At 33.9% G+C, this 24,600-nt stretch overlaps 3 protein-coding genes across 7 annotated transcripts in view; all 3 read right to left on the reverse strand.

Moving 5' to 3' along the window:
- The window catches only part of LOC126707597 (lysine--tRNA ligase, cytoplasmic-like), a 71,167-nt gene extending 55,679 nt beyond the window's left edge, over positions 1–15,488 (reverse strand). For 2 of the 5 annotated variants that reach the window (XM_050407326.1, XM_050407325.1), the window contains exons 1-17: positions 15,316–15,483; positions 14,211–14,325; positions 13,379–13,454; positions 9,357–9,425; positions 9,072–9,237; positions 8,886–8,979; positions 7,901–7,986; positions 6,880–7,004; positions 6,739–6,801; positions 2,938–3,063; positions 2,544–2,826; positions 2,334–2,430; positions 2,088–2,244; positions 1,303–1,446; positions 1,131–1,199; positions 897–1,040; positions 728–779 (exon numbers count right to left, since the gene is read on the reverse strand). In XM_050407326.1, coding sequence (XP_050263283.1) covers positions 728–779; positions 897–1,040; positions 1,131–1,199; positions 1,303–1,446; positions 2,088–2,244; positions 2,334–2,430; positions 2,544–2,826; positions 2,938–3,063; positions 6,739–6,801; positions 6,880–7,004; positions 7,901–7,986; positions 8,886–8,979; positions 9,072–9,237; positions 9,357–9,425; positions 13,379–13,454; positions 14,211–14,296 — 1,837 coding nt within the window. In that variant the 5' untranslated portion in view covers positions 14,297–14,325; positions 15,316–15,483. Of the gene's footprint in view, positions 1–727; positions 780–896; positions 1,041–1,130; positions 1,200–1,302; positions 1,447–2,087; positions 2,245–2,333; positions 2,431–2,543; positions 2,827–2,937; positions 3,064–6,738; positions 6,802–6,879; positions 7,005–7,900; positions 7,987–8,885; positions 8,980–9,071; positions 9,238–9,356; positions 9,426–13,378; positions 13,455–14,210; positions 14,326–14,878; positions 15,022–15,315 lie in introns of those variants that run through there. The other 3 variants (XM_050407324.1, XM_050407322.1, XM_050407323.1) reach the window with 3 other exon arrangements.
- Positions 15,489–17,730: 2,242 nt separating this feature from the next.
- On the reverse strand, positions 17,731–18,267 carry LOC126704651 (vinorine synthase-like). Its single transcript, XM_050403684.1, has one exon. The coding sequence runs from the start codon at positions 18,265–18,267 to the stop codon at positions 17,731–17,733; it is 537 nt and encodes a 178-aa protein (XP_050259641.1).
- Positions 18,268–22,919: 4,652 nt separating this feature from the next.
- On the reverse strand, positions 22,920–23,924 carry LOC126704652 (uncharacterized). The gene is made up of 2 exons (XM_050403685.1): positions 23,220–23,924; positions 22,920–23,060 (listed from the first exon to the last, which is right to left on the reverse strand). Exons 1-2 carry the CDS (start codon positions 23,922–23,924, stop codon positions 22,920–22,922), a joined length of 846 nt encoding a protein of 281 aa, XP_050259642.1.
- Between the last annotated feature and the right edge of the window lie 676 nt (positions 23,925–24,600).

The raw sequence follows: 24,600 nt of genomic DNA on the forward strand, positions 1-24,600 counted from the left end.
TGCACCAAACATCAAACCACCAATGAATTGGTATAATGGTTAATTGGTTCAATAATTGAGTCATTGGGTGAAAACCAATAGTCAGTGTTTAATTATATATATTTTTTAAATTGAAAAAAATATTGAAAATAAAATAAATTAAAAAAAAAAAAATCTGATTAGCCAGTACTAAATTAAATAAATATGTAAGCTGAAAGCATACTAAATGTTGAAATTAAAAAAAGTATAATTTCATAGAATACATAGGCATCATTGAAATATAGAATTCATGAATTTATATAGACGAAGACAAAAAATAGAGCCTTGAATTGATACCTTAGTTAATCAATCAAGGTTTCAAAGTAAAAGACTTAAAAAGTATTTCATTATAATTAAATATTGAAAGAAAGCATGATTATTTGGTTAAAACAACCTATAATTAAAAACTCAGTTTAAAAAATAAAATTTATTTTGCAAATCCAGTGTTTCTTTCATACCAAACCAAAATCCTACATAAATGATTTGAAAGTTCGACAATTAGTTCGGTACGACTTTAATAAATATAGATATAACTGCATACTCCTTAGACAGAACACAAAAACGCCATCAGCACAATATACAGGAATGAAACCTGTAACTGAATACGAAAGAGACACCCTTCAAAAAAAAAAAAAATTACGAAAGAGACAGAAAAGACTAGCATCAACTAAGACAAAAGCATAACATGGGCCAAACTGAAAATGAGTACCTTTAGCAGATGGCTCATCTTGAGGTTTCATGGCTGGGAAGAGAAGAACCTCCTGTTACCAAATAGCATATGTTGAGAGCCCATTGAGAACATAGAGCGTACACATATGTATAAATGAGACAAATGCAAACAGGCAGAGACCCAAGAGAGAGAGAGGAGAGAAGAGAACCTTAATGTTTTGTGAATCAGTTAACAACATTGTTAGCCGATCAATACCCAATCCCCAACCGCCTGTTGGAGGCAACCCATACTCAAGAGCCGTACAGAAGGTTTCATCCAAAGCCATTGCTTCATCATCACCAGATTGCCGATCCTGCATGCAGACCACATATCATTCAGAAGAGTTCCAGAGGAATTTATTTAAGGATAAATCCACTGCACACTTAAAAACTGATGCGTGAACCTTGAGCTGCTCAGCAAATCGCTGGCGTTGTACCACAGGGTCATTCAATTCAGTGTATGCATTGCAGAGCTGAGCGGTTACAGAAAAATTAAGTCAGAATCATGAATTATAAAGCTGAAAATTAAATGATACATAGAAAGAAAAAGAAATCAAGATATCCTGAAAAGCATACTTCATGCTTGTTAATAAATAACTCAAAACGCTCAGTAAGGCCTTTCTTCGTTCTATGCCACTTTGCCAAAGGACTCATTAACTCAGGGTGGTTAATGATGAAAGCAGGATTTGTACAAGTCTCTTCCAAGAAGTGTCCTACAAGCTGCAGTAACAGAAAAAATATAAATAACCAATTCTCATAAATTGTCTGAGCATGCAAGCAAGAATAGTCTACCTTAAGGAACAAAATCAGATCAAGTCAGAAAACACCATTGTCAGAACAAAAGAAATTACACACTTTTTCTAATGCAGAATTACTTAATTATTGTAAAATATTGGGGACGCCATCACATTGTTCTTTTAATGGCATTTCCAATCAACCACTTTTCACTGTTCCCAACCTCCAATTATCTCTCCCACAGACAAATGCTACAATTTCTACTTTATCCAACTGCTACAGCTTATCAGTGTAAGCAATCTTATTGAACCATTACTCCAAATAGCAGAAAGCCATCTAAGGAAAAACCAGTATTCCAGCAAGAGCTATCCAATCCATTGCTCCACACCCAACACCCCCCCCCCCAACCCCCCCCTTTCCCCCCCCCCCCCCCCTTCTCACAAATAAAAAACTTAAGCCCTTGCTCATACCTAGCCTCTCATTCACCTCCTTAAGCATAAAGCTCAGAACCTTCGTCACAGATATTGTATCTACTTAGTACATAACACAGGATCACAATGCCAGTAACTACCTATGTATAAATAAAGTAATAAAAAAATTTAAAAAGGACTAAGCAGAGAACTGACTTTGTCCAACAAACGCGCTGTTGTTTCAGGAGGGGCACATTTGATCTCATACTTCGTGCATACGTCTTTCAAATATTTGTTGGCCTCATCACTGGAAAAGTCCTTGGGAATATTGAGGTTCGCCATCTTCTCTAATTCTTCTATCATGTCAATCCTTCTGCCAGAGTTAAAACAACCAATTTCATATATTTTCATATTCATGTTAATGTCATACAATTTGTGAGAGATACTATATAGATGACAAACCTGAAAGGTGGAGTGAAGTCAATCTCAATTGGATCCTCATCCAGCCCATTTGCATGATATTTAATTTTATATCCGCCTGTAAGTTCCTTTACCATCCCTATTACACATTACTGTGTCAGGAAAAATCCAAGTATTTTGGAGGATAAAAATAACTTCACTACACAAGTGGATTGAAGCAGTTGTTTGCAACATGATCCAAATGACCCTTACCACTCAACATTGTCTCAGTGAGTTCCATCAAGTCATTGTAGTCAGCAAAAGCCATATAGAACTCACAGGTGGTGAACTCAGGATTATGCGTCAAATCGATGCCCTCATTTCTGAACTGCTTTCCAATCTCATAAACACGGTCAAGTCCACCAACAACAAGCTCCTTAAGATAGAGCTCAGGCGCAATGCGCATGAATAGCTTCATGTTCAGGTCATTGTGATGGGTCACAAACGGACGGGCAGCTGCTCCACCAGCAATCATATTCATCATTGGTGTTTCAACCTGACAGTGAAAAGAACATTGAAGGTAATGAAAAGAAAATAAAGTCAAGTGCCATATGTAGAAACCACCTGAATGAATTGAATAAATAAAAAATCAAAACAAACAACTAACCTCCAAGAAATCACGACTGTCAAGAAAGCGCCGAATATATGAAATGATCTGAGATCTTGTCTTAAAAATTTGTCGAACCTCCATATTCAACATCAAATCTAAATAGCGTTGCCGATAACGAGTTTCCTAGCATTGAAGACAATAAAATAAAACACCAGAAAAGGAAAAGAAGAGGAGAAGTGAAAACACAGTCCAAACTGAAAGAAAATAAAATAAATGGACCCATCTCACTTTTATCTGCATCAGGAAAAAATAATCCAATTCATCAGGTTCAAATCACCCCCCACAACATCAATAGCAACCAATAAGACGTAGATTAAAGGAATCATTTAATTAAAAAAAAAAAAGGATCAAAGTGTTCCCAATTCAAAAGATGAACCTAACATTAATAAGGATCACAAGGGCAGACTTATGACTACAATCTCCAAAATTTCTTGTGGACAATGACGGGAGTAGAGTGGTGCATTTAAATTAATTAACCGGGTTTATAAATATAACATAGCATGTGTGCTGCAACAAATCTTCTTGTAGTATGATTCACTTGTGCATAGTTCAACCATAAACCTACCCAAACTGATGTGAAACAAGATATGAAGCTCAACCATTACTGTCTGAAAGTTTTGTCTCATATTTTTGTATTTTTATTCAATTTAGTTTTTTTTATTAGTTTCTTATATTTAAAGTTTTTTTCTTATAATGTAATAAAATTATATAAATCATAAAAAACGAATCACCCAAGCATGCAGGAAGTATACTAGGGTAAACTATCATTTACAAAAGTTACATAAATCTAATAAATCAACAATAGAAAATAAAGAAAGGTTCATCATAGCTGATAACAATCCAATAAAGTTCTGAAAAAGAACAACTTGAGATCAGGCATAGAACTTTCAATGTCTTCAAAACTCCTGCTATTCTTTTCCCTCCAAATACAACACGTCAGGCAATGGGGTATAACCATCCAAATATGACTATTCCGATGACTACCAAACCATCCTTGCCAGCAGGCTAAAAGCTCAACAACTCTCCAAACAAACCAAATATCATGGACCATAAGTCTGAAGCAATAGAGCAATGTAGCAAAAGGTGATCAACAGATTCACCATTGCATTTGCACATATAACACCAATCTGTAATCCTTACCTTCCTCAACCTTAAGTTGTCAATTGTCAAGATTTTACCCAAAGCAGCAGTCCATACAAAAAAGGCTACTCACAACAGGGCCTTTGATCTCCAGATGATTTCCCAAGGGAAAGAATGACCACTGGTGTTTGAAGGGGCACCCAGAAGTCGGTAATAAGTACCAATCTTGAAGCCACTTCTCTTGTCTGGTATCCATGAAGGTCGTCAAAGACTCCAACACGCAGTCTTATATTTAAAAAGTGTTGCTTGCAGCTTTCTAGCCATCGACTCATGGGAATGCACGGCCTACAACCCAAGGACTACCATAAAAGGTTCAGTGGTCTAGGTAGCCTTTATTTCTATCCTTTAGTGATTTTTAGGATTTTGTTTGTCAAAGTTAGGTCCTGAAAGGAGACTCGGGTTCACAATCAATTTTAAGATGGAACTATTTGTGGTTTTAGTTTTATTGAGCTTATAAATAGGCTGTGAATAGTACATGTGAAAAAAGCACTCACTTTCTTCAATAAATTATTTTGGATAGCTATCTATTATTCTGATGTCTTCCAAAGTTTTCCTCCTTTCAATTCAAGGACTTGCCACTTCTACTACATCACAAACCCAGGATAGAAATTAAAGGACTAGAAATGTCATTCACAAACAGCATTAAACAGTAAAATGTGTAACTGTATTCTGGGTAAATGGCCTAAAAATGCATTGTGAAGAGCTTATTCTCTCTCTTCCTGCTCCTAGTTATATTCCAACCCAAATCTGCAACCATCCAAAAGCATGTGAATGAAACTAGCAAATTTCTTTAATAAGCCATCTAGGATTAAACGACCCATACTGGTGAGCAGAAAAGCTTAGGTACTTAGCCAACTATTAAGTAGGAAGACAACCGCCCATCACACAAACTTGTGAGGAGAAGATGCATGCATTCAAGGATAAGAAACTAGAAAAATATTAGTGAAGGGTGGGAAAGTTTTTCTAAGCATTTGTTTTTTGTGGTGGGGGATGTTTCTCATATTCTTTTTTAGCATGATAATTGGACTGGAGATAATTCTCTTAAAACTCTTTATCCTCAGTTATTTGTGTTCAGCCAATAAGGAAACTTGTATTTCTGAAGTGTTAATTCCTCCAATTGGTCGTAATGATAGAGTATGGAGTTTAAGATTTTATAGGGAATTTAATGATTGGGAGTTAGCGGCTTCCTATTCCCTACTTCACTTCATTCAAACTCAGATTCCTAGGGGTGGAGGTAGTGACAAACTTTGTCGGCGTCTCAATGGAATTGGAAAGTTTGACATTCAATCTTTTTATCATAAAATTCAAAATGTAACTCTTTCTACTTTCCCTTGGAAGGGCATTTGGAAAGTAAAGTTTCCTAAAAGGGTAGCATTCTTTATGTGGACAGCAGCTCATGGCCAGATCCTAACTTTGGATAATCTAATGCTCCGTGGTCGCACTTTAGCAAATTGTTGTTTTATGTGTTGTTGTAATGAGGAATTTATGGATCACCTGCTGATTTCCTATCCAATTGCTCATTTTTTGCGAATGTATATGCTTCAGTTGTTTGGGATTGATTGGGACATGCCAAGTTCCATTGCAGACTTCTTGTTTTGTTGGTATCATTGGCTTGGGAAACATAATTCTAATATTTGGAATCTGGTTCTGGGCTGTTTAATGTGGAATATTTGGACTGAACGGAGACGGCGTTCTTTTAAGGATACTGGGAAATAATTGGCTCAATTTTTAGATTTATGCCAACAGACCCTCTTTGATTGGTCTTGGTGTTGGGGTCTCTCAGATTGTTCTGCACTCATGGATTTTCTTTTGTCTCTTAGAATAGCTTAGTGTCTGTTTGTTTCTTTTTTCCTCTTTTTTCTCTTAGTTCACTATCATGTACCTTGTGTATTTTTCATACTATTCCTTTTTCAATAATATATTTTCTTACCTATCAAAAAAAAAAAAAAAAAAAAAAAAACTAGAAAAATATTCCTCAGCAATACAGGTCATGTAAGTCTCCTAGCTACTTGAATTCAAAATAATGCAACACCAAAACTACGTAGAAAAGGATAATTTCTAATAAAAGAAAAAAATCAAAACCAAAAAAGCATTAAGTGGAATAATTCAAAACATAACCAGCTTTTAGAAATTGTGTAACGAGAGCTTTGTGTTACAAAACTTCAATGCCTTTAAGCCTACTAGTTACTTTAGGCTTTCTCCAGAGGCCAACCTATAGTGTGAGCCCCAGGATATAAGCATCAAATCACTTTCAAAGAAATGGTTTGAAAGATTCAGTTTGTTAAACCTAAAGAAACCTTGTTCAAAGAATCACATTTACCCAAAAAATTAATTCATTTACCATTCAGGTTCAAGCGAAAGGGAACAGAAACTATTTCCGGCTGACAACTAAACTGATGTATTTCTCTGAATGGGTCCTTATAATATAAAGAAATAAATTATATAAAAGAAAAACTACCAAAGATTACCACACAAGTATTCGGAACATATTATCACAAGCCCAAAAATGAAGGTTTGCAATTCATTTTCACTGAACTTCAGGATATTAATCAGTACCAGATCATATGTACATAAAAATTTTATTTTGGGTGTGCTAAAGAATACAGTTTAAAACAGTGCAACAGGAATTTGGTTGAATTTTAGGATATTAATCAATACCTGGTCTTTCAAAATATATGTTTCAGGATTCCTGGTACATCCTGGGACCCAAGCCTCCTCTTTCTGCAACAATAAGAAAGTAAGGAAGTCAGGATGAGACTGTAACCAGCATTAAATCATTCAGGGAGAAACCATGTTCACCTTCAAATTGGCATTGTCAGACACAGAACCAGCCTTAGGCTTTTGCCTTGGCATCATATGGAGACAATGGGATAAGACTATAAACGATCTTGGAAAAATACTTAGCTCCCCCCTTTTAGTTTTCCCTGAATTGAAAGAAAATGTGTTAAATTACCGATTCTCCTAGAAACTAAAACCATTAGAAAATGTCAATTTAATTTGAACATAATTCTAACACTCCCTCTCACGCATGGGCCCAACCTCCCCCTTAATAAGTGGGGCCAAACATGTGTGATTTTTCACATTTTAAATGGGAGGTAGAGTGAATTTCAATTACAAATTCTCCCAAAAGTTTAAGCTGCTAGGAAATAGTGAATTTAATCATTTGACCATAATTCTAACAAAATCTAGGTCAACCAGGAAGTTTATAATTTAAAGAAACAATGACTCAAAAACCTACAACTCAACTTTGAAATTAAAAAAAAATAAATTATGCCTTAGCTCAAATGGCACCTCCTTCCCTTGTAAGAGAAAGGTTGGGAGCGAGTTTGAGTTCAAGACCCACTAAATCTGTATGTAATTATGAGTAAAAAAAAATGTACATCTATATCACAAGACTGGACCCATTTCTAGAAGATTTCAACAATCATGCGGCATACTGATAAAAATTTAAATAAAATAAAATAAACCAATTATGCAGCATAGAAAACTAAAACAGTTCACCATAGGGAAAAAGACCAAAATGAAGCACCTATTTAAGGGAATTTTCAAGTGGTCTCTTTTAAATTTGTATTTTGAAGTTCTACCTACACTCCATAATTTTTTCCTTATGCCACAAAATTTTCAATTCATTATCAAACATTGAGAGAGAGAGAAAGAGAGAGAGAGAGTGAGAGAAACCAAATTAAGTAATTAAACTGATGGTGATTTCTTCTGTAAACTCAAAAGTGTCAACACAGTAAGGAGCAGCTATATATATATATATATATATATATAAGTCAAAAGGTGTTCGTAACTACCCAATTGTAGTAACATCACAAACCTGGAAACCCCTTGACACCAACAATATCACCACGCTTCACAGTCGAATGGAACCTAGAAAATTCTTCCTCATTCAAATCCGACTTGCTGCATAATGGAAATGAAGAATATCTTTATCATTAAATTTGGTATCTGTGCAGCAAAACTTAAAGGTGGTGCAATTTAGGGGGGACACCCAGCCAGAGGGTGGGGTGGTGGGGGTGATTGTCCATGAAACTAATTCATATCAGAACCAAAATTTCCCAAATAGTACCAAGTGGAAAGTCTCATTCATACATATTCATCATCTTGTTTATATAGGTCCTTTATAATTTTTTTTTTTTAAGCGCAGTTGAGAAAACTAGGCAGTGGTACAGAAAGATGCGATAAAGTAAAATGACCTACATCATTCTTTTTGCCAATCTACCTAAGCCTTCTACATACAACTAATCAGGCCTCAAAAACACGAAATTAGCAATAATTTCAATAAAAAAAATAAAAATAAAAAAACAAAGTTTCTCTTACAAGGAACTTGGGCAAAATATTGACATTCAACTAATTGATGAATCACTACCCAAAAATATTAACTTTTTAAGATAAGAAATTTGACATGAAATGCTATGTAACAAGAAAATCCAAATTCCCAAACTAATCACCTATTCCACTATAGAAGATCACAGAGAGAGCAATTTGTGTCCATTCAAAGAAAGAGTCCAAAAGCAAAAACAAAGGCTCTTCTACTAATATGGAAAGATGCCAATGAGCTGCATCTCAAATTTCACCTCCTCTTACAAGGGTAAGGTGGAGGAAGAAGTCATAGGTTCAAGGCCCACATGGTTGCATGAATAACTTACAAATAAAAATTTTAATTTAAAAAAAAAAAAATTAAAACTAATAGAAAGATAATTTGTCAAAGACATTGCGTACCTAAAGAAATAACAATACTAAAATCATAAGGAAAAATCAAATATGAATAAGGGAAAAGAAAAGATACAGTGATAAGATACCTAGCATCAGCCATAACTTGGACTTTAGCAGCACCACCATGTAAATCATAAAAGAATAGCTTTGAAGAAGATGAGCGTTTGCTCATGATACGCCCTTGCATAGGAAAGAAAATTATAAAAAAAAAAATTCACCAAAAGAAACATGATAGATACTAACCGAATAAATAAAAGCCCTGATTTCAATACCAGCCAAATTTACAGTAACATCCTCAAGATGCTCCCCATTGCCTATGTTTTTATACTGCTCTACATATTCAGGGTTAGACATTGTAACAGGGAATTTGTGAGGATATGGCTCTTCACCAGCTGCCCTCAGAGCTGCAAGATACTTCAGTCTATTTTCGAAGTATTGCTGGAGGAAAAACAAACGAGGAAGATTAAAAGCAGGAGATTGAGATTATAATCAAGAGCTTTGTGGAAAAGATCCAGGAAAATAATGCTAACTATTGCAGGACAAGAATGGACTTATACCGTTGGATCCATATCTTCATCGTCAGCTGCTGCAGATTTCTTGCTGCGGGAATCTGCCATAGAAGCAGCCTGGAACATAAACACAAGTTTATTCTTAATAAGATTTCAAAACAAGGTGGTAAGGTACCTTAGAGATAACAGCCAATAACACATCATACTCCATCATGTTCAAACTCCACAACATGATGATCAATGTAGATTCATTCATATAGTAACATCAATACATTCCATGGCACCAACATTTAAAATTCTCTATATTAAAATGAGTAATCCAAGAAACCAGCACCTACAATTACTTCAGGATTTTTGAAATTTTTTTCATCACAATTAGGAAAGAATGTGTCTTTTTTTAAAATAATTAGATAGTTACAATGGGGGGAGAGGGCATTTGAACCCTGGATGTCTCAGTTTTTTTTGATAAGTAACCCTGGATGTCTCAATTGTAAATACCAAGAGATGTTAGTAGAGCTACAAGGCTCTTGGCAGAAAAAAGAAGTCAAATATATGAACAAACAACACTAATTACTATTTTAAATACTCCAAGTTTGTCCTAACTAATTAAGACATGGCCATCCTTGCATATGAAAATTTTTCATAATAAAAATTATAAGAGGTGGATTGTTTTTTTAAGCCAATATATGAGATAAACATGTAGCCAATGAATCATAATAAGTTGTTGCTCATTCTAATACTACAAGATATTCTTTTCCTCAAAATTTACAAGGGAACAATAACATTCCAACTCTTAAGTTCTATTTCATTGGCATAAATTATAACAAGGTTAGATTAGAATAGGAAAATATATAGATATTTCACTATATAGTCCGCAAGAATGGAAGAGCACAAAGAATAAATAGAACTGCAGAAAATTAAATTCTGTGGATCCACAGAGATTTTCATAATCAAGATATGGAGGCAGGCAGCTTATTCTTTCTTTGATCATATTTATTCCAAGATACCGAGGGGAGGGGGGTGATAGGATGACATGGCAATTAAATACAAGAGGTAATTTCAATATTCTCTCCTAATATAATGCTACTAGTAGCAGAAATGCTCATTCTTTCCCTTGGAAGAGCATTTGGGGTGCTAAGGCCCCAAAGAGAGGGTGTCATTCTTTTTGTGGTAAGTAGCATGGGATAAGATTCTTACTTTTGATAACCTAATCAAGAGGGGTTTATCCCTAGTAAATTGGTGTGGTATGTGTAGGTGTAATGGGGAAACAGTGGATCATCTTTTGCTCCATTGCGAGCTTGCCTATGCTTTATGGAGTGAAGTGTTTATGACGTTTGGCATTCAGTGAGTGATGCTGGGGACAGTAGCATTTCTTTTAGTTGGATGGCAAAATAGGATTGGTAAACACTCCTCAAATGTATGGAATTTGGTCCAGCATGCTTGATGTGGCTAGAGTGGAAGAGAAACAAAATAGCCATATGTTTGAGGACATTGAGAGACCTCTTGACCAATTGAAATCATTGTTGATCCATACATTGTTTGACTAGTTTCGGGCATGTTGTTTTTCAGATTGTACTTCTATTTTTGAATTCCAACACTCTTTTAGATCTTCTAATTGATCATCTTATAATTTTTTAAGATACTTTGTTTTCATTACTGTGAACATAGAGTGTTTTTCATCTTCAATAAAATGAAATTTATCACTTAGCCCCTCCCCCCCCCCCCCCCCAACCCCCTATTATAGATTAAAATGAAAAGTTAGCATTCCATCAAATGTGAAAGCCAAAGCACCGTTGAGAAGCACATGGCATGATGATTGTATATAGATTACTTCAGTCACATCCAAAGTGCAACCACATCATAACTTCTACAAATAATTGCTTTCTAGGTATTCAATTAACTTAATTTTTTACAAATGCTTGATTGTTTGTTCATTTTCCTTTTTTTTAAGGCAAGCAATCACTTCAGGTCCCAATAAATATGAGATGACTGATTTTGGTCATTCGAAAATTCAATTGTAAATTTAGTAACTGGAATTTTAATATCATTTCAATTTTGCCCTCACCGTCATCTTACTCATGGAAAATGCTAACATGTCTAGTGGATTGCTAACATGTCATGCCTAAACAAGACGTAGCAGTGAGCCTAACGTAAGAAGCTGAGGTGTACAAAAAAAATGTTCACAGCAGCATCCAACCAAACACATCCATACGTGAATGCCGGCATGTGAGATGCGTCTTCCAAAGAAAAATTAAAATCCAAGATAGCTTGAGCATATAGCCAAATTAACACAAAAAATGGGTACATGTTAGATTTCATTTCCCATTCAAACATTCATTGTTAGTTTTGCCTTTTGGTGTGAATTCATGAACTGGGTTTCTACTACTTTTTGGGGATTTTTGGCAAGAGGCATCTCATTTGACCCACTCACCATCGCCAACAAATCACAAGTGTGTGCAAATTTTGTGTGAGATTTGTGTGAGACTGGCCAAGGTGCAAAGACAGTGACTGATGGCTGTTGGTGGCTTGAAGATCTAGCCAGATTGTTGACTACATTCCCCAATGTGCACTTCAACTGTGGATCTAACAGATTAGTTAAGAATACACTTGAATCCATGGCCACAACAAAGCTAGGCAATACAAAATAAGCTCAAGGTGGGGGGAAGGGGGGGCAGACAATTTGAAACTAGATCCAACTAAGGTGGTAAACTTTAACTTTTCAAAAAAAGGTATAATAATTTAAATGTCAAATAACCATCTAGTCTGAATGCCAAGCCTTGGCTCCCATACACGTTCAACCAACCGGTTTCAATGATGTCCAAAACATTCTAAATCATCTACTATCAAAAAAATGTGACTACATTAACAACTTGCACACTAAACTTTTGAGCACTAATCTATATAGGCATCTCAATTATTGTATGAAAAGAAGATGAAAGGATCTTAACACACTTAAACACAGCCCCTTTATCCGTATTATCCTTCAAAATCTTGGAATTCTGGTATCACAAGCTCCCATTAAGTGTTTATAGAAGGCTCTCATAGACTCATACTTCTTAAAGTGCGCATAGTCAGCATTTTTTAGTCTACTAACTCTGCTCCTCACAAACACTTCTAATTCTTGGCATCTTTTCGGCAATTAAAAATATTTAGAATACTGTATGATTAATCAGCAATTATAAAGACTTAGAATACTGTCAATTTCATAGACTTCTAACCAGGAATTTTTACTCATACATAACAAAACTACATGACAACTCTTCAGCAATTCAATTGTTAGTTTTTTTTTTTTTTTCTCCTTCAGCATCATCCCTAAAAGATCTGTTTGAGTTTAGTTATCTACCAATTAATCATTCATGTAAAATTCTGAAACAAATTCCCAAATGAATCAACCTAACTACAATCCAGTAACCTTATTCAAGAAACTAACAGCGTTTATACACTATTAGAAGCAAAAATAAGTAAAGCAAAGCAGTTACAATTATAAGAAGCAGAAATAAATGAAGTAAAGCAGTTACAATTTTAATCACTTCTCATGTTTGGAAATGTAATGAGAGAGAGAAAGAAAAGTGAAAAGATATATACCCCCATGATACTTGTATCAAAATTTCAACAGATTCTTTGGGCAGTAGAAGTGTTCGTGTACAAGTCAACATTTAAAGCGTATCGTACAAATTACTAATGACATAAACTAAGCAAGCAGTGTTTTTTTTTTTCTACACTTCTTTGCTCTTCTATTCCTTCCATAACCAAACACAAGAAGGTCCTACCAATTTCACATGTCAAATTTTGTTTCTAACTTATTAAAATTAGCAAACACAGTAAACAATCATATTTAATTATAGCACCTATATGCAAATATCAAAGCCATGATATTCTAATAGAATTACAAATACTAAATAGCTAGTCCAAATGACATTCCCCAATAAAATAAAATAAATTAAAAATACTAATGAAGTTAACGATTAGAAGGGATCTTCAAGGCAGAAAATAATTCAAATCCTTTCTTCATTATTTTCTTAGTTTCTCAGAAACTGAATATAACATTAGCATTTCACGCATGCAAGTACCTGTTTTGCCTTCTCCTCCTCCTTGCGCCGCCTTTCTTCTTCCCTTTGCTTATTCTTCAATTCCTTCTTGAGTGCACTGTAAATATTCCCCAAAATACAAAGGAATTAAAAACCCAAAACTGGTTTGATTTCTTCATTTATTGGTGGGGGTAATTTATAAGCTTCAGAAAGCTATGTTCATATCTTCCTCAACTTATCCTACATAGTAATCGTAGTCTACTTGCACTATATTTTGAACGAAAATAATGCATAAGAAACAATAAAAATAAGAAACTAATTATGTGCATAAAACACCAAAAATAATATTTTTAGAAGAATTTGGATCTATAGTGGTCAAATTTTGTACTGGCCACCAATAACAAAAGCAACACATACTGCTTTTGTATATAACGCCTGTGTATGGTGTCACCCAAATTCTCTGGCCTTTTCAGTCAATACAGGTTGTTCCAGCTTGTTTCAGTCCATTTTGGCAGGTTTTGTTATGCAGGCGGGTATAACTATCCTATTTTTTTATATTAAAAAAAAAAATTAAAGATAATATAACTTGTTTTCTCTCTTTTTTTTTTTTGTTATATGCAAAAGTTGTTGAGAAAAATATATTTTGGAAAAGATTAATATGGTATTGTGAGTGTATTTTATGTCCATGTATAAAGTATAGCAACACACACAAACAGCACACATCCAAGAAGGAAACAAAGACCCACAACAGTATAAAAGACTTTGCCCTACATCACATGAAAAATGGTTGTCATTCTTTTTCCTCTGTTTTTCCATTAAAAATTTAAAAATACAAAAATTTATGCGAAATAAGATACATTTTTCCAAAACTTACTTTTTGCTGACAGTTTCTCCAGCAGCAGGGGAGCCTGTCACCGAACCCAAGACTGCTTTCTCCTTTTCATCGACTGAGCCCTCCATTTTTAATAAGACCTAGACCAATCAGAAATCTGCATCACAATCCCATAAATCACAAGTATAAGACATCATAACAGAAATATTTAAATAAAAAATAATAACTTTCTCTTCTTCCAGTTTTCTTGGCAACCAAACAGTGGGCAAAGAACAATATCATGAAACCAAGAGAATAATTATATTGAGAGGAAGAGAGAGAGGAGGTAGGGATGTAAACGGGGTTAGTTTTGTGCCCCCAAACCAGACTGGATTGGAATTTTATTTTTACCGCAGATACCAAACCCGCCATCTAACTCCGGATTTTTTACAGAGGCATTTCGTCAAACACATGGCAGGCAAAAAAAGTTATGATATATCAGCAAGAATTACAAAATGGGGGTCACTTGGGTATTGTTTATCCTAACTAAAAGTTCAGATTTTTATAGAGTTGAATGTCATTATTTTCAATCAGGGTTTATCCAGCACTGACATGGCTTTTTTTTTTTTCCCTAGTTTCCAAGCACATGGACCATCAAAATTGAACTTTTACACAAAACCCACTATTTTTAACTAAAACCCAGAACCGAAAAAGTAGGGGTGTGCAAGTACCGAACTACACCGATCCACCGCTCCACAGGCCGACCGATTGAACCAAAGATGACGATCGGAGAGGATAGATAATTCCGACGCCGGTGAGGTATGGTCGTCGGAGACAGGTGTTGTATTCCGATGCTAACCGAACGGCACCGAAACTTACAGAAAGAGATGCCGAGTTACAGAGTTTAGAAGTTTTTTTTTTAATTTATGAGACAGAGCTTATTGTGAGGGTGAGCGGCTAGGGTTTTGGAATTTTTTTTAATTGTAAGTTTGGTCCATACGGGCTATTGCTGAAATTTCTTCTACATGACAGAAGCCGGATCCAAAGAAAAAGGGTTCGGCTTCTGGCATGGTACATACAAAAATGAATGACTTGGATGTTTCTGGGTTTAAATAGAAATTAATAAAATCGAATCAAAAATTTGGAAAAGGTTTCGTATAGAAATTACCAGAGTTAAATGGCTGTCGTTGCTGGAGACAATGAGATGAGTGGCTGCGTCGATAGAAAGCGGAGAGAAATAGAGGTTCCCGGTCCAATATTAGGGTTTATAGATACGGCTAGGGTCTTAGGGCTGAGACGCTAAAGCCTAAGAGGAAGAGTGATGCGCTTTTTTTTTTTCTTTTTTTTGGATTTTACCCGGATGTTTAGGATGATTAGATTTTACATCATTATGTTCTAGAATTTAGATTTTATTCCTTAAAGTTTGTAAGTATTTAGATTTTATCATCAAATTCTGAAGTTTTAAGAAGTAAAATCTAAACATCCCTAAAATATAAGGGTAAAATTTAAATTCTAAAACATCAAGTATAAAATCCAATCACTCTAAATATTAAAAGGTAAAATGTAACTTTTGAAATTTCAGTATGTAAAAGTCAATCATCTCTAAACTTTAAAAGTATAATTTGCAATTTAACTTTTTTTTTTTTTTTAGAGAAGGGTATTAACTTATTAATGTATAATTTTTTTTTTAGAAGAATGTATAATGTATTTGATATTATAAATTTATAATATATATTTATATATATTTAATATAAAATAAATGTAATAATATATATATTTATATATATATATATATATATATAGAGGGTGTGGTGTGGTGCGGTTATGCCATTTTGCGGGTGTTTATAGTGTGGTTTGTGCGGTTTGATAAATACCTCCCTAAACATATAAATTTTTTGTTTTGGCTTAAATTACAAAACACACCCAATTCAATTCAAATATTTAACTTTCACTCTTATTCAATTCAATCCTCCCATTTGTCTTCGTTAGAATTGACGTTCAACTCTGTGCAATATAAAACTACGTCATTTTAAGGGGTCCTTAACAACTCAATTTTAATTGAAACTAACAAATAACTGAATTGAAGAAAATTGAAAGTTAAATTATTGAATTGAATAAAAGTGAAGTCAAATGACTAAATTAAATTTTAAGTAAAGATAGAAGGTGCAATTTGTAATTTAACATTTTTTAATGTGTAATTCAAACCACATATAAGATATAACAAATGATATATATATATATATATATATATATCAATCATTACTGTTGGATATTCATTTACACATGAACCATAATCCATAATCCATCGTAATCTCTAATATTGCATCAATGAGTTCACAAAATAAAAACTATAAAGTAGCATTGCATTTATGACTTGAGTAGTGACCCTTTATAGAATTTCCATGACATCCAATATTCAAATCTCTCCTATTGGTCCCATAAAAAAATTTATAAATAAATAAATAAATAAATAAAATCTCCCCTATTGGTATCATCATGTATCCTTGGCACAATAATCACTCCATAAAAATAAGTACATGTAGGGTGTAGGAGACAAAGGTCAAGATTCAAGTCTCTAAAAGGAAATTTCACACACACATATACACTTAGATTATGATAGAGTATAATTATTTCTCAAAAAAAATCCCCCTTATTGGTTATAACTTGTAATTACTTCAAGGCATAAATTGTAAAGTGGACTGCCCAAATTTATCGTTTTGCTCCATGATCTCTATTTTCTATCCTACCAACAAAAAATAAGGTCAAAGTAATGTTAAGGTTGTCCTAACAATTAAAGTCACTATGGTCGATAAGTTAGAGAAGATGAGGAGCGAAACCAAGCATTAAGAGCTCATATGATATTTTCTTTTTCGTGTGAATCTAATCAGGTAGGTGACCATAGGTTGACTCATCGATCCTTATGGCTAGATTTATTTATTGTTTTAAAAATCATACTGGTCAAAAAATTAGAAAGGAGAGTGGTTCAGGCCCTTTTGGATCTTTAAAAAACCTTCTTCCCTTTCTTCTTATGTGTATATTAAAAATACTCAGTATTCTCACCAAAAAAAAAAAAAAAAAGGTGGTTCTTGATTCTCTGATCTGATTGATGGTCAAACCAACAATATCATAAAAATTTAATTAATAATTTTAAAATTATAATATAAATAATTTAATATATAATAAGTTTACGACCTGTAATATTTAGTAAATAATGGCTGTAAAACAAATATATTATAATGTTTAATTGAGCTTACACTTCTTACATTAGGAAAATAAAAATCACAAAACAAACTATTGGACTTTCCTTCAAAAGTTTGTAAAGTTTGTAGGTTTAATCACAATTATCACACAATTATTTCTATTAAGTTTGTATTATATGTCCAACATTCAACTTTTCAATAAATAAAATTCTCCATAGACTACCAAGAAAGAACACAAAAAGCCCAAAAAGGCTTAAGCCTTTTGGGTGACCCAAAACCCAAAAGGCTTAAGCTCAAATAGTATATGCTCAATTACGTTATATAAACTACTAATTATTTTTATCATTATTCAATGTGGGACTTCCTTCTCAAGTATGAAAAAGTCAAGTGTAGCATTCCTCTGTTGGGTTACTCAAGTGTTGACTTCCTTCTCTGAGTTTCTTCACATAATCTTTGTCGATTTTACTTGTTCCCTCTCGAACCTGGTGCACGAGACCTTGACCCTTATTCCCATTTTTCAAAATCGGTATTGTTATGGCAATGGAAAAAAGATTTCCGAAAGATGATTGTGGTTGTGGTGAGTCGGTTCTTGGACGCAGATACACTATGTATAGCTTCTCTAGTCCTAATTCATCCTTAGTTATAGCAACAAAGCGTGTCCATATGAAGGTTGATAAGGTTGATAAGGTTTCAACGCTTGAAGGTTGTTTCTGATTCTCAAGGCCTTTATTGTCAGCATATTTTGCTCTAAGAGTTCCTATCATGGAAGCATCAAACACATGCCTCTTTGTTAATATATTCTCCTTTGTGATACCAAAATTAGGAACATATCCGGATAAGTCCTTTATGCAAGCTCCAATACCAATTGCACCGCACTTAAACACATTGAGTTGGACCCCGAATGTTACATTAGTGAGCATCGAGTTGAAAAGGGACCCAAGTGTTTACTTGAGCTTACACTTCTTACATTCGGAAAATAAAAATCATGTCCAATATTCCACTAATATATTGTTTCAATCATGGAATTATTTATAAATAAATAAAAAATAATGGCATTATCACAAAATAAACTATTGAACTTTCCTTCAAAAGTTTGTAGATTTAATCACAATTATCACACAATTATTTCTAGGCGAAAAACCCATTTTCGTTCCTACATTTTTACGCAATTCTCACTTTGGTCCCTAACTTTTTTTTCCACCGCTTTTAGTCCCTATTTAGAAAAACACGCTCTGTTTTAGTCCCTACCATCAGTGCCCTAACGGCAAAGTCCTAGGTGGCAAACAGAACACCCTATTAGCTGACGTGGCGCCGATGTGGCAATTAAGTGACATTTTTATATACAATGTCAACATTTTAATTTTTTTAAAAAGTCACGTCAGAAAATTTAAACCAAAAAAAGAAAATAAATTAAAAATCAAAACTTAAGCTTGCCCAAAAAATTAGTTAATTCTTATGCTTGCCCAGAAAATCAAAACTTATGCTTTGAAACCAAACACAAAAAGAAAACACAAAACTCAAACCGGACTCCCTTAATATTTTCAAACCTTCCTCTCTCTCTTCCAAAACTCTCACAACTCTTTCTAACTCCATTGCCGGCCTCTTTGCTCATCTCCACCGCCGCCGCCACTAAAACCAACAGTGGTTCATTGCCTCACCACATCTGACCGACCCACTCTCACGATTCGCTCAAGTCTCTCTCTGACCACCTGTGACCGATCCACTCTCATGAATCGTTGTCTCTCTCTCCCAGATAGGCAAGTTTCTCTCTTTCATCTCTCTATCTCTCAGCTCAGTGGTGTGGATCTGGGTTTGTAGGTTGTGGGTTTGTGAGTTTTGCTGATCTGGGTTTGTGGATTTGTGGCAGATTGGTGCACTGATCTGTGGCGGATTTGTGGGTTCGTGGGTTTGTGAGATTTGTTGATCTGGGTTTGTGGCGGATTAGTACACTGATCTGTGGCGAATTTGTGGGTTATGATTCAAAGGCTGGGTTTGAGAGAATGGTGGGATTTGGAGGATGGTGGAGATCAGTGGGTTTCTAAGTTGGATTTGATTTTGTGTTTTGATGGATTGGCGGGTTTCCAACTTGGAGATTGGTGTTGATTTTGTGAACAAAGAGGATGCAGGTCTTTTGATTTTAGTGGGTGTATGTTGGGTTGAAATTTTTGAATATGTAGATCTGTTTCTGGGTTTGATTGTTGGTGTATGTTGATTTCTGGGTTTTCAATTTTGGTGGGTGTATGTTGATTTCTGGATTTTGGTTGGTGTATGTTGATTATTGTTTGATCTAAGTTCTGAATTTCGATTTGTTTGGTCACAGAGAAAGTACTGGAAAGGTAAAGAAAAGAAAAGACAAGAAACTAGGAATTAATTTACTAAAAACATGAAGAATATGAACAGTAAAAACACGAAGAACACAAAGATGATCTTCCAACAAAATAATGAAAAGAAAAGAAAATTTTATGTTAATTATTAATTATTATTTAAATAATTAAATAATAACTAAAATTTTATTTTATTTTAAAATGCTGACGCGGCATATAAAAATGCCACTTAATCGCCACATCAGCTAATAGGGTGTTCCGTATGCCACCTAGGACTTTGCTGTTAGGGCACTGACGGTAGGGACTAAAACAAAACGTGTTTTTTTAAATAGGGACTAAAAACGGTGGAAAAAAAAGATAGGGACTAAAGTGGGAATCGCGTGAAAATGTAGGGACGAAAATGGGTTTTTCGCCTTATTTCTATTGAGTTTGTATTATATGTCCAATATTCAACTTTTGAATAAAAAAAATTCTCCATAGACTACTAATAATTTCATAAATAAAATTTTGTTAGTTATAAATATATTAACTAATATATCTCACTAAAAATTATATTGACGAAAGTTGTAACTATTTTAGTAAGAGACCAAGAAAGAACACAAAAAATATTGCGTGGACATTTGCAAAAACATTTTCAATGTTGAATTAAGATTTTACTTTCTTTAATTGGAAGATTACTTTAAAATTATCCTTAAATTATTCAACCAAGTAATGGTTTTACTTTCGGCCTTGTACTTGTTTAGAAGTGATTAGGTCTTTGCATCCTTTTGTGTTCTTGAAATGTTCTATAAATTTGAAAGTGTAGAAGTAGAAGTTCTTTGAGTCTATGGGCATGATAGATAGGATTGTGTGAATGGGATTAGATTGGCCTACATGAGATTTCAAAGATTGGCATGTTGGAGTATGAGTGTGTGATGGGTGGGTATGAGTCTACTAGGTAGATTTGGGCTAAATAAGTGATCACAAGAAATTCTCAGATGTGACTCGTGCTCCCTCAAGTTGTAACAAATGGTTTTAGTCTTTAGACCCAAATTGAAAACCTTATGTGGCTCGAGGTTTCTACCATGTAATGTGGGCCCTAACGTGAACATCAAAGATCTAAGTGAATGAGATAGATACTTTCATCCATTTTGGACACATGTTTGACCTTTAAAGTTTGAGTTGTTTTTATTTAGGTTCTTGAAATTTGAGATTTTTCATTTTAGATTTTAGTTCACTATTTTTTTTCAATTTTCAAAATTTCCCTTCCATCCATCTCCATGAGTGATATGATCATTAAATGCCAATAAAACCTTTTGTTTTTGTTCTCTCTCTCCCTCTCTCAAATTAGTAATAAGAGATCAAAGGAATGATCATTTTGAAAATGTAATCAAACTCAATGGACCAAAAGGAAAATCTCAAACTTAAGGGACTAAAACAAAAACAACCCCAACTTTAAAGCTTAAAATTATAATTTTGTCATAAAATTCTAATTAAATTACATTTTCAATCAAAAAAATTAATTACTTTACGGTTTGCTCTTTTTTATATTTTGTATTTTAAATACTTTTAATTAAATAAATCATCTACTATATAATAAAAGATGAATTTCATAAGTTGTAATTGTACCAAGCCACTATCTTTTGTATGCAACATGTGGCTACACCCTCTTTTTACCAAGTGGCTAGCCTTTATCAAATGTAAATTACATAATTCTTTTATCGTTTGAGATGATTCAAATTAAAGCCTAAATTTTTAATTAAATCATTAACTCTTTAAATCAATTTACATCCTAAATGAGTCTATTTTTTTTTTCCTAAATGGGTCTCTATTAACTAAAAGTCTAAAAGTAACAAAATTCACATAAATTCTAACTAAAATCTATCTCATCATAGGAAAAAAGAAAAAAAAGAAAAAAAAAAAAAGAAAAAAACCTCATTCAATGTGAGACTATAAGATTCTTTTCATTGTATGAGAATTAGTTTTAGTCATTTAGTTATTATTACAAAAAATTTTCAATAAAATTGCATATTACGTAAGGTCATGTCCAAATTATACTATATATCATATAGTTACTATATAATTTGTCAAGTGAATCCCTTCTATTTCTACTTGTGTCATTGTGATGCATTATAAAACAATATTGGGCTTTTAAACCCTCTAATGTGGGCTAGAAACCGGTCTACATGTTTACCATGATTTTTTTTTTTGGATAGGAACATGCTTCCCATGATTGTTTCTTCTCCAGCACGGCAGCACCTGGGCTAATCGCCTAAACCATCATGATCATCATGACAAAGAATAACCATCATGATCTTGGGTTATAATTAAAAAAAAAAAAAAAAAAAGCAGATTTTTTTTTAGTTAGATTATAACATCTTCAACAGCTTCTCCAAATTTTTGTACTGTTTGGAGAATGAATAGTGACATTTAGTTTTTACTTACCCACTTTTTTTCAAATACACTTCCAATAGATTCTCTATCTCATTTAAATATTATTTTTTCATTCATTATTTATTCTTTTTTTAACAACTACACATTTTCCAACATTTTTTTATACAACACATCATTATTATAATAGAAAAAATGTATTTGAAGAATGAACAGTAGCCCATCAAGACTTGATGGGCTACTGTTCATTAGCCAAAAAAAAATTCATGTCTACCGAAGCTGTTGGAGCATCTATAGTGCACCTCATTCTCCAAATTTTAGCTACTGGAGCCGGATGCCCAAACCGTTGGAGATGCTTTTAGAAGTTAGCACACAGGGCAGGAAAAAAAAAAAAAAAATGGAAGATTGGAATTTCAATTTTCATTTATTTTTTTCTATGATCACGAAGGTCATCTTGGGTTTATAATTTTTTTTTTTTTTTTTAAGTTGACTCTCTCTCCCTCTCTCTCTCTCTCTCTCTCTCTCTCTCTTTTTGTAATAATCAGTTAGTTACAAGGCGGAACTTCTTATTTATTTATAATTGTTATTACAAGGAGCAACATGCACATTTGGTTCCTAATTATCTTATTTTCGGTCTGAAGACCCAAGGTCCAAAGTCAACACACGCTATCATATCATATCATATGTCATTGGCCATTCCAATAAAACATCTAATAATTCATTCAGGAAATAAATAAATAAAAATGCTGTCAATTCAAAAGAATCTAATTCAGCAAAAAAAAAAAGAAAAAAAAAATGCAAACAGAAGAAACCTAATTATAATAATGCCCGAGGGCGGCTATTACATAAAATAGAGTACAAAAACATTTTAGACCCAATCAAACATGATATTGCTCAAGCTGAACATCCTTGGCCTTCAAAGGAACATACTCCCCTAGATAAACTTCAAGATGATCCGAAAGGGCTGACTTGTCTATGTTTTCATGGTGGTAGGACTTGCAAACGAAATAGAGCACTGTCTGAACCACAAGCCCAAAAAGAAACAAATTGAAAAGCAATAACAAACATAGAATCCCAAAGCCTACCCTAATCACTATGCCCAATGATACGCCATGCACAACTAGATTCTTAAATAAACCTTGTATGATTGTGAGTGAAATAATGAGCTTCAAAAATACCAAAGCAGTCACACCCATCTTTCCCCGTATAAGTGCCTTGCTCTTAATCATGGCCCCAAATCCATGAGTGTCTTCTAACACGGTCACAACGCTAGCCAATTGCCAAACTATGGTCATGTACACAAACCCCACAAAGTAAAAGATCATAAAAACAATTGATATGGGAATAAAAGCCTTGGTTGACCCAAATCCAAGTATCCAAATATTAATAACGAGGATGACAATAGCCAGAATGTGGTAAACGAAGAAGAATAGGTAAGAATACAAAAACGTGGCCATAAGCCTCTTCCAAACCTTTGGGACAACACTCATAACCTTTTTGAAATCGACTTCACGGCCTGTGTAAATACATGCAATGGTGTAAACCACAGCTGAGGTAGAGAGGAGTGAAAGGATGAGGAGGATAGTGAAGTATGCAGCTGTGAAAAGCCAAAAAGTGGTCCATTCTGAAGAGAGAACATTGGAGACTTTGTTGTATGTAGGAGACACAGCTCGGGCATCATCCAAGACAATTTCATTGTGGACGACCTTTGAGAAAAAAACCTCAGATACTTGCATATGAACCAAGAAGATTACGGACAGAGGAAGGATTAAGACCAAGCTGATTTGGCCTAAGAGTCTCCTCCATGAGTACATGATCTTGCAAGCTTCTTTGTAGATACCAAAGAGACTGAGAAATTGCATCTCTTCTTGTTCCCTATCCATGGTGTGCTAGCTAGAGCTTTCTTCAATGGATTATTTGATTTCTTGTTGGAGGGGATGAATAAACTAGGAGAAAAGATGGAAATGAATTATGAAGAGAAGCGAATGGTATATAATAGTGGAGCAGGGATATAGAGAGTCTATTTGGATAGAACTTATTTTGCTGAAACTGAAAACTGACAACTGAAAATACTGTAGCAAAATAATTTTTAAATGTGTAAATAGTGTTGTGAACCCATTTTTAATGAAAAAGTGACGAAAAAGTGGAATTTGTGGGTCCATGAATAGTGCATCCGTGCACTGTTCATGGTTGACTTGGTCAAATAATACGGCTGGAACAAAAAAAAAAAAAAAGTCAGAAAACGCAAATGCAGCCACTTATGCACTGTTTATGGTTGATTTGGTCAAATAGTGCGGCTGGAACCAAAAAAAAAAAAGTCAAAAAACACAAACACAACCACTTATAATTCGAATCCAAACTCCCTCAGATAATAGAGAATTAACTTTTTGTGAATTGTGATACCAAAATCTTTGTATAATAGTGAAAAAAGGGAAAAAAATTATTTTAGTTTTATATTTAACAGTCAATTTTTTGAAGGAAAAAAAAAAAAATATATATATATATATATATATATGTGTGTGTGTGTGTGTGAGACTGTCAAAGATGTTATATGCTTTT

Source organism: Quercus robur, chromosome 11 (assembly GCF_932294415.1).
Source record: "Quercus robur chromosome 11, dhQueRobu3.1, whole genome shotgun sequence".
Lineage (NCBI taxonomy): Eukaryota > Viridiplantae > Streptophyta > Magnoliopsida > Fagales > Fagaceae > Quercus > Quercus robur.

Coding starts and splice junctions, on each gene's coding strand:
- LOC126704651 (XM_050403684.1), bottom strand. CDS start 18,267: ATGCTCACTAATGTAACATTCGGGGTCCAACTCAATGTGTTTAAGTGC.
- LOC126704652 (XM_050403685.1), bottom strand. CDS start 23,924: ATGGATAGGGAACAAGAAGAGATGCAATTTCTCAGTCTCTTTGGTATC. Junction 23,061..23,219: donor AGATGGGTGTGACTGCTTTG/GTATTTTTGAAG, acceptor CTTGTGGTTCAG/ACAGTGCTCTATTTCGTTTG.